Source organism: Montipora foliosa, chromosome 6 (genome assembly GCF_036669935.1).
Source record: "Montipora foliosa isolate CH-2021 chromosome 6, ASM3666993v2, whole genome shotgun sequence".
Lineage (NCBI taxonomy): Eukaryota > Metazoa > Cnidaria > Anthozoa > Scleractinia > Acroporidae > Montipora > Montipora foliosa.
The window spans coordinates 12,764,562-12,774,561 of NC_090874.1; the positions used below are offsets into that span (position 1 = coordinate 12,764,562).

The 10,000-nt window shown below is 41.0% G+C and overlaps 1 protein-coding gene and 1 pseudogene across 1 annotated transcript in view; one reads left to right on the plus strand and one right to left on the minus strand.

Annotated features, from left to right (window-relative positions):
* LOC138006719 (ubiquitin thioesterase zranb1-B-like) overlaps positions 1-4,273 on the plus strand; it is a 9,970-nt gene extending 5,697 nt beyond the window's left edge. The window contains exons 5-6 of the mRNA XM_068853218.1: positions 643-872; positions 3,545-4,273. Of these exons, the coding sequence (XP_068709319.1) occupies positions 643-872; positions 3,545-3,706 (392 nt within the window). The 3' untranslated portion in view covers positions 3,707-4,273. The remainder of the gene's footprint in view (positions 1-642; positions 873-3,544) is intronic.
* A 4,360-nt stretch (positions 4,274-8,633) lies between these two features.
* LOC138008705 (beta-galactosidase pseudogene) overlaps positions 8,634-10,000 on the minus strand; it is a 2,723-nt pseudogene continuing 1,356 nt past the window's right edge.

Sequence of the window (10,000 nt, forward strand, 5' to 3'; positions counted from 1 at the left end):
GGGTTTAAAACAGATATATTTGCATGCCGTAACTTGCTGGTATATTTTCTCTGAAGAAGGTCACAGAAGGCGGCTGAAAATTAAGTTTTTTAATGTTTTTTTAGATCTGTTTTAACCCCCTTTTTTAGAATTAATGCTGTAATAATCTTCCATTTAACTTTTCCCTGTCCATAGCAGTCACTTGCACTTATGTCCAGAAATACATGAAATTATATACACACCCAATTTTGACGTCAAACGCGAAGTGTCTGAATTAGTCTAAGCATTTGCTACCTATTCCTAGCAATGCGGATATCCTTGAAAAATGCCAGGCATGTGGTGTGTTTCTTCAGGGACAATTTTAAAGCTCTTGTAATCAGGAAGTGAACCATTCTCATGATGGGATTTGTGGTCCCTACCATTTACACAATAATCAGTCAGTTTTTCTTCCCATCCCTTCCCCCCCCCCCCCCCCCTCACCTCTCCCCCCTTCCTAAATATTTCTTAAACTTACTTAAATTAGTGCATTGGTGTAGTGTTCACTCGATCAGGTCTATCTCTTCTTTCTTAGATTTCCTTACATGTAACCATAAGATAACTCAATACTTGGCCATAAACTGTGTTTAAGTAAATGGATTTTCCTTTCCTCCTTTTACACCATAGGGGTGTATCTACCTGTTTTATGGGAACAAAGTTTCTGCTGGAAGAATCCATTGGTCCTGGGTTACACAAGGGGTCACTTTTCTGCTTTGGTCGCTATGGAAACTGACAATTCCAACGAGCTTGGTGCAGGAGCTAATGTTGACAGTGTAGACAGTGTTCACGTGACTTACTTGCCGTTAGTGGACTACGAAGGCAAACTTCTTCCTGTTCACTTCCTCTCAGCCGAAGAGGTGAGGCTTTGTTTAATCCTCCTTGTTTAAATGCTCTAACAGTGAGCTCAAACAGTCATGAACAGCAACCCGGAACAACAAATTTGAATTTTTTTGCTCAAACTGGATTCACTCTTTGAAAGAGAGGAAAGATCGGCTTCTGGTTATTTTTAATGTCAGAATCTGTGCTAGCAACGATGTATTTTAGATGATTTTGACATTTAGAGTTTTCTGTTTATTTCTTACAGCGGTTGTCAGTCACGCGCCCCTCGACGACTATTTTTCGTTTTTCGAAAGTAAATTTTGGGTGGACCTCAATCAAATGTTTCCACGACAATTGTCCCGTTCACTTGGCGACAGTCGAATACATTTGATTGACGTCCACCAAAATTATACCCTTGTCCCAGAGGTTATTCTTGAGCCGCGAGAGAACGGCGAAGATCAGACGCAAAGCGGTGAGAAGAGAAAAACCTCTTTTTACCTTGGACTTGAATCTCACTTTCATGCAGACGCCAGGTGTCAAACGCGTCAAATTGATAATTACAAAAGAGACCAATGACAACGTAGCAATCACGCGCGTTGGCTTTGGTTTTCCTTCTCATTGGTTGATAAACTGGCGCGAGATTTTTGAACCAATCACTAAGCGTAGCTATCGCAATTGCGTAATTACTTTCGATAGTCATTTAAAAACTGCTCGAACCTTGATGCTCACCGAGCGAGCTAGCAGCAACACAACAATCAGACTTTAAGACAAACCTATGCGAAATGTCGATCTGTTGTCTTTTACCATAATGCATTGCGCTTCGACCACAGTGCACTGCGCAGCGACAAGAGTGCATGTCTAAATCTCCATTGAAGGAGCCTCTCGTAGAGCATTACTCAAAAAACAGTGACGAATATTATCGACTTGTTAATTACTCGGAATACGTGAGAGGTATCCGAGTTATAATCTCGGTTGACTTTGTTTGGTGCAGCAAAATGGACAATAGAATTACGAGGCGGTGATTTCATTGGCAAAAAAACAATGCACTGGACCCCTTGAAGCAATACATTTCACCTCCCTCTATAACGAAACTGCTTTTTGCAACACAACAACAAATAAAAACAGCCGTGATGTTGTTAGAGAGGATTTCTGCGAGCGCGAGGCTTCAAACAGCCTCAATTCGAACAGAATTCGATGAAAATCCGGGTTTATAACATGCAGTGGAGCAACCAAAGCGATGGGTGCTGTGTTGGGGCTTCAGTGTGAAACATTTTATGTCGTTCGCCGATTCGCTTTCAAGCCCATGTTCTGAGTGAATGGCAAATTACGCAAATGCGATAGTAATACTGGATTCAGTCTTCCGGAAATGTTATGAATAAGATATTTACTCTAATCTTGCCTGTTGACAACATGATGAAACCGTCAGTACAGAACTCCCAGCAGCGGTATGTTGGAAATGCCCGAAATTTCTTAGTTCTTTCAGTTGTTCTTTGTATGAGCATGCATCATCCGCGGATGTCAATTTTTTCTTTCAATTGATAGTTTCACGGTCTTCATGTTAGCTACCCGTTGGGAGGTCACCGCAAATCAACTACTCCAATAGCTTGATCACCCATTGAGTTATTTGAAAACACCAAGGGATGTATGAGTCATGCAGACTTCATTTCGCTGTAGAAATCATAGGCAGCCCAAGCTCTCTTGTCAAGATAGCACAAACAACATGTCGTCAAATGTAATGTAAAAGGTTTCTATGGGAGTTCCGATGATATAGGATGGAATTCTCAATACAAATGGGTTACCTTATTCCATGCGTGTGTTTTCTTGTCCCTGTTGTCGTTATGTTTGAGTTCCAAGGCTCCCCACTTAATTAAAGTTCTTTCGTTAGCGAGTTGGCAATTCTTTTTGGTCAATGAGGAGTCGCTTGCGGTTATTCAAATCGGAAATACAACAGGCGTGCTATTTTCATTATAGTATTGGAACGTGCTCTCTCCTTATTTAATCGTACCCGTGAAAACACGTATCATTTTTAAGTCGCTTAACGAACGGCTGTCGTGAGAACACAGCCATTTACTTCTTTTCCTCCGTACTTAGCAAATTTGAATATCAAACCTAAGCACCGCTTTAGTAGTCTAGTCAATAGACGTAATCGGCTAACTCAATGTTTTACCCAATTCAAATCTCCCGGCACTAAGATTCTTTGAGTATTGTATTTGCATGATAATGTAGCATTCATATTTAAATGATATGGAAATACCTGGAACAAAATGTTTATTCCAAAAGGGTTTGAATTGGGTACAGCATTGAGTTAGCCGCAGTAGGTCTATCCTTCCTTCTAGTTTGCTTCTAACCCTCCCAACCCTACTTTGCACAACATGATATTCCGAGAAAACGCTAAAAGAGCGTCTTGTACTCTATCGCCGTCCGCGTCTCAAAAACGCACATGCGTAAGCTCCCAAATATTATCTATCAAAAACCTTAACGTTCGACAATGAAGTCACCCTACACCCCAAATTGCCTCATTCTTAAATCTTGATCTTTGCTCTATTACGGACATATAAACAACTCTATTCGCAGCAGTTTCATATCCTTGGGCTATACTAGTCTTATGGTATAATCCCATTTGTTGTATACAAAGTTCACTTAGTAATGTTGTCAGTGACACCGAAACGTCGTTTCATTTTGCTGTCATTTTTTGTGCTTTTTTTTTCAGCGGGGCAGTGAGGAGCGTTTGTTACGTGAGTGGCTTGACTGCTGTGTCACAGAGGGTGGAATCTTAGTGGCACAACAGAAAGTGTCTTCAAGACCAGCATTGCTCAACCAGTTGATAGATGACTGGTTAGACCGCTACAGGAAACTATGTAAGAGCAAGTGAGGGACACCTCCAGATGTGACTCGAAAATAATGCTGCAGCTTGAGTCAGCCGACAGAATAACGCTACATTATAGCTTTAATAGATATTATTTAGCTTGTGAGGGGCGAACACATCTAACGGGCAACCAAACTTGCGCAAAACAATGCCTTGTTGGGACAAACGTAAACGTCTGTAAATTCACGCCTATAACCAGCCCCTTTCAGCCCATTTCAACATAACTATCTTATTGTAATGGCTTTTGTGTCGTACAACAACACAACGAAGTATTGGTTTTGTAGGAAAAGCTGGCTACCCTCTTGACTGTGTATAGTATCTGCCTCTGTGGCTGCTGTCGGTTTTTGGCCATAAGCTCTGTATCCAATTGTTTTTTCATTCTGAACTTAAAATATAACCGTTAGTGTCTAACGAATTTTTTAGGCTTTCCTGTTCTGATTTTGTTACTCTTTAAGTTAAAGGTTATATTGGATTTTCAAGGCGCTTTTCACAGTGTAACTGGAAAAGTCGTAGGCTTTAATAGTTTGTTGCTTCGAGTTTGAACGACATGAATAAAGAGGGTATTGCAGGTGATCGTGTATTCTCTTGTAAACTTGTCAATTATACTTACGGTTGTAGATTGGGGCTGTAATGTCATCTCCTTCATGTCGGAAAATCTATTTTTTTTGGAATTACTCTTCTTTTTAGGCAGAACAAAGCACAACAAATTAATTCTTCGATACCTGGGGCCCGTTTCTGGAAAGTCCCGAAACTTTACGGGCCATTTTCGGGTGTCACAATTCCTTCTGTATCTCAAGAACAGAGATGATTTAAGTCGTCGAACTTCACAGACAGTTTGCTGCTTGTTACGTTGAAAACATGTTAAAAATATCGGCTTTCCTGAACAAGCGATTGGCAGGTTGACAAATAGCTTTTTGGGGCTTCGAGAAACGAGCCCCTGGGACGCTTCCAAGCAACGCGTAGTTTATTTCCAATTTCAACCAAGACTTTGGCCTGTCACAAAAAGGGACGGTAACCAATCGTAACGCAAGCGAATATTCATGCAGTCTGTTCTGAGAGGAAGGAAAACGCATGTGGGTAAGTCACAGGTAGCATTGCAGTTTTCTCGGATTCAGTGGGTGAAAATGAGACGCGAAATTTTGCCGCCAATTACCAAGCAGAAAAAAAATGCCAAAGAAAGCAAACTGTCGGGAACTAATTTTGACACTTGATTTTAAGCCGCTCCACAGATAATATAGATTTTTTCTGTGAATACACTAGTCTATAAACATGGTGTGATGTACTCTTCAGTAATGTATGTTCGCTTTTCATTTCACAGTACTCTTGTGGAGTTGGCGCGATAAAAAATATGTTAAAAGTGAGCCGGCGTGTTTGCTTAAAATTCCTATTGTCTCGTCAGGTGACCTCATGGTAGGGTGTTTTGATTGGTATGACTTGGGAAAATTCGAGTTTGTTGGTTCTCTGGTTTTCCCCTTTCGTCAAAAACCAACATACGTACGATTGGCCAAGTATTTCCGCAAGGGATTTCACGAAACTAGCCTTCTTGGTGCCCCTAATTGAAGAAGAACATCGGACGATAACACCCATTCGTACGGGGGGCCATTTGACTTGATTTCTGTGCTGAATCCCCAATATGTGCCCCTGCGCTAAATACAGTTGACAGTTAAATAAAGTTCATTGGAAATTTGACCAAATGCGGAAGGAGAGGCGAAGAAACGCTTGTTGCAGGGATCTTGCGTTGCGACTGCACCGTTAAGGAGCGCGAAGACATTAGGGTCGTTATACGAGAGAAAATAAGCCGCGGCGTACATAATACGCGAAAGGAACTATTTATACGAGTATAAACTCCCCGGCCAGGATAAGCCGCGGCTTGAGAAAGCCGTGAACGTAGATTTTGTACCATTTATACGGGGTGTTCGCGTCTTATGTAAGCCGCGGCTTATTTTCTCTCGTATAAACGGCCCTATTATGCTTTCACTCCCATCCATGGCTATGTTGCAGGTAAAATCCGGTCTCAGGTTGAATCCGTTTTTGCCGGGGTTAAATTGATGATCCTCATTTTACTTAGGTTAAATATGCACTCAGATGATTTGAAGAAACTGGTTTTTTTTTGGAGTCTGCGTTCCTCTGCGCGCATTACTGGCCCAGCCAGTAGACCATTCTCGTCACCAGAGCCTCGGATCGATCCAAGGCTCTGGAAAACTCTCTGTAGGAGAACATGCGCCGTAGGATTCTTTAGCCAAAAATTGGCTATTTGAGCCTTACGGCGCCCGCCCCAGGTGAATTAGGATTTAAAAAATTTGGATTCATGAATTTTCCCTTTTGATTATTTTACTTTCTGTTTTGATAGGCTTTTTATGGCGGTTTTGGATTTTTTTTGTACGGTCTTCCGGTTTCTAATACACCCCAATGTCCCCTTCTTCTAACAACCTGTAAGCAGTAGCATTTCTGTCGAGACTTCAGTTTTTAGTTTATCATGACATCAGTTTTGTAATGGACCTCAGTTTCTTCTCCAAATGATGAAGACCTTAAAGACGAAGGCGTTTCAAAATTTAGTATCAGAAAAAAACGTATACCACGGGTTAGGTGATCCTATTTATGTCTTTGTAAGGTTTTGTGACGCTGTGAATGCCTATGTATGGTTGCATAGTGCCATGCACAACAATGGAGGGTTATGTGGTGCTTTGTGTGGCAACGTAGGGTTGTGCGGTGCAGTTCATGGCTCTGTAAGGTTCTGTGGTGCTCTGTATCATGTAGGACTCCCGGGGGGGGGACTCCCATATGAAACAGACGGGGATGCTCGTCGGAAATTTTGAATTTAACCCCTAAAGGAGACCAATCTAGGCGTGGCTTAAGCAAAATTTTGACCCCTAAAAGAGACCGTTTAAAAACACAAAAATACGACACGCAATGAGTTTTAATGATAAAAAGGCATAATCATCGAATGCTTTTATCTAAAAAGAAAATTTAAAAGGAAATTTGACTTCTGTTTCTCTTCGCGTATTTCTGTGTTACTTCGCAGAACCCTAAACGAGACCTTGGTGGCATAAAATATTGGCGGTTTGCCCGGAACACCCTAAGCGAGACCAAAATCCAAAATTTACACCCCTAAGCGAGACGACGAGCATCCCCGTCTGTTTCATATGGGAGTCCCCCCCCCGGGTTAGGACTCAGGAGCACTATGTACGGATACATAGTTTTGTGAGGCGCTATGCATGGCTAGGTAGGGTCAGTTGTGGGGTGTTCTGTATGGCTATATAGGGTTGTGTATGGGTATGCAGGGATATGTGGAACTATGTATGGCTATGTAGGGCCATGTGTCGCTATGTATGGTTCTGTAGGCCTGTGTTGCTATGTGTGGTTATGTACGGATACTTTGGCACTATGTATGGTTCTGTAGGGCTGTGTGAATCTTGAATCTGCTGGAGACTGATCTACCCACTGGGTTGAGGTATTCACACTCTGAACAACTGGTGTTACAATACGTATGATGGATACACGAATGAGAGAGGTGTTCCTCGTACTTATCTGGACAAAATTAAGCAATTCTCTCATCTACATCTACATGTTCCAGCACTCGGCAAAGTCCTTTTGACTCATGGCTGTTTTTTCTTAGGTGGCCTCATACACTACAAGCCTTTTTAGAGACAATACGCCAAGTCGGGTGTGATTACAAAGGCAGCTCTTTCTCCTCCGTTATTTTTAGACCTTGAGTGTTCGTCAGGCCGAAGTCGAACACACGACTTCCGCATGGCAGCTCGGTGCTCAACCAATTGAGCCTCCTGTACATGGGCGGTCATCACAGGTGTTGTCTCTTTCAGCTGTCTATAAGAGACAATTGCTTAAATTGTCCAGATTAGTAAGAGGATCACTTCTCTTATTTGTCTATAACCCGCACTTCCTATATATACATTATTGTTTCTTCAATCCATGATGGACACAGATGGGCAGGCTTTAAACGGACAGAACTTTCCCGTAGTTACGTAGTTGTGATAGCCTTGGATCATATTGTTACTAAAAGAAGTAATGATCTGAAATGACCTAAAATGATAAATAAAATGATTAATTTAAAAAAAAATGACTAAGAAAAGATTAAAATAATCTAAAGAGATGAACAACCGACCAACAACCGGGTGTCTTGAAAACAAAGATCCTGAAGACCCTAGGACTCAAAAACGAAGAAAGTAACCCATAATCCTCAATTTGGGAAAACCTAGGCCTAAAAACCAACTTTAGGCCTAATTAGGCCTTGGGTTAGCCAAATTGAGGGTTTTGGGTTACTTTCTTTGTTTTCAAGTCTTTAAGTTTTAGGGGTTTAGGGGTCTTTGTTTTCAAGACACCCACCAACAACCAGTAGGACAACGATCCAAGACAATCCAAAATGACCTACAAACCAAATAGCGTGGCTTTCACCAACCTCAAACAAATGACAAATTATACTACAATGACCGCCATGCAAATTTTCTTTGCAAAGGTGTTGCGTGACGAACCAAATGGACACCAAGTTTTCAAAAGGGCTTCCCTTTACCATGGCTGAAAAAAGTCCTCAAACAGCTGGGTTGATGTGCACGACAAGCTTCTGACACCAAAATTTATGCCTCTAGGTGCTGCTGCTCTGACTCATTCACCAGACAGTTCCCTATTGTCCTAACGGCATATAGTCTGACCAATGGTAGAAGAAATTACAAAGGAAATAGTACTAAGACCATGAGTATAGGCCTTATTCCCGCGGCGGCCATATTGGCCATAAACAAAATATTTCGTACCCCGAGCCTCAAGTTGAAATGTTTTGGAACAAGTTTTGGTGGGGCAAAACAAAAGTTTTCAGTCCCTCAGGACTCAACATGGCCGCCGTGTGATTAAGTACCATTGATCTGGCAGGAGTTCAAACCACAGACCTTCCGCACAGTAGTCAGATGCTCAATAATAATAATAATAATAATAATGGCTTTATTCAGCATTAAGCAAATGAGTCAGCCAGTTGGTTCCCTATATTTTTTCCTTCAGACAATGAAAGAAAGTGTGGCTTATAGAAGTGCAAGTAAAGTCCAGTAGGACTAACCAAACTACTTAAAACTTCAAGTCTAATATTACAACGTAAGCTGTAGCCAAGCTAATGTACATAAGTACATTTCATGTTATGTCATTGCTGCCATGTTGTTGTATGAAAACAAAAGCTCTCTCATTAGCTCCTTTTGTTCATTCACCACAAATAGTATTACTATACATTGCAGCATTCTTATCTTTGTCACTAGAGATTAGTTTCAAACCACCTATACTACACATCTCCCACAAATATTATATCTCACTTATGAGATGGTACCGGTAGGTTAAAGTACTTATTGCGATTCTATAACATTATGTAGATAATACTAATCATGGTTACCATTGAACTGCACTGGGAATAACAGGATAATAAAATTAATGTGGTCCAAATACTGTGTTTATGTTGGTTATCGCCTTATGAATAATACTAATGGTTTTTCTGAAAAAATTAAGTGCATCAAAATTTACGAAAGTGACCCTGTTTTGCAATCACAACATTTTATATGACAAAGAGGCACTTTACAAGTAAACAAATCTCTTCTCGTTTTTTCGGCATATCGAACAACAAAACTAGATGGTATGTTGTATGAACAATCAACTTTCTTCACAAAGCTGTAATTTCTATAGGGTGAACAGTCCCATTCAAGGATGGAGTAGCCACAAATTCAACAAAACAAGTCTCTGGAGAATCACATGGAGCACCATCCAGTTCAAATAATATTACACTGGCGGTATTCTCCTTCATCAACAGTACATTTGCTGGTACAAACAATGTGACCTGTGGACCAATCACAGGCCAGTAGCGACCCAAATTAAAGCCATTTACAAAAGCTTGCCCTTTACTCCATCCAGGAAGATAGAGAAAAGTGTCGTGCGAAGAATTGACTGCAAATTCTCCATAGAAAAATGATGGTGCGAAGCTCTCATTAGTGTCTACCCTGTGATTGCCTTTTTCAAGTCCCTTGAAAGGAAAATCAAACTGATTTGAAAACATATTATCTAAATTGACTGGATATATCTGCCAATTCACCAGAATTATTCCATTCAATGTGACATTGCCAAGGATTCCCTTTGGGTCAGCAAAACCTTGATTACACCTTCCCATATTTTCCACAAGAATATCGAGCTGTAATGTGTCTCCAATGATGAGAGTAACATTCTGACCATTGGGATGGCGGAACATTGTGGCTTGGCGCATTTTTCCAACATACACAATCGCTCTGTCACGGACCAAGGTACTGATATTTAATACAG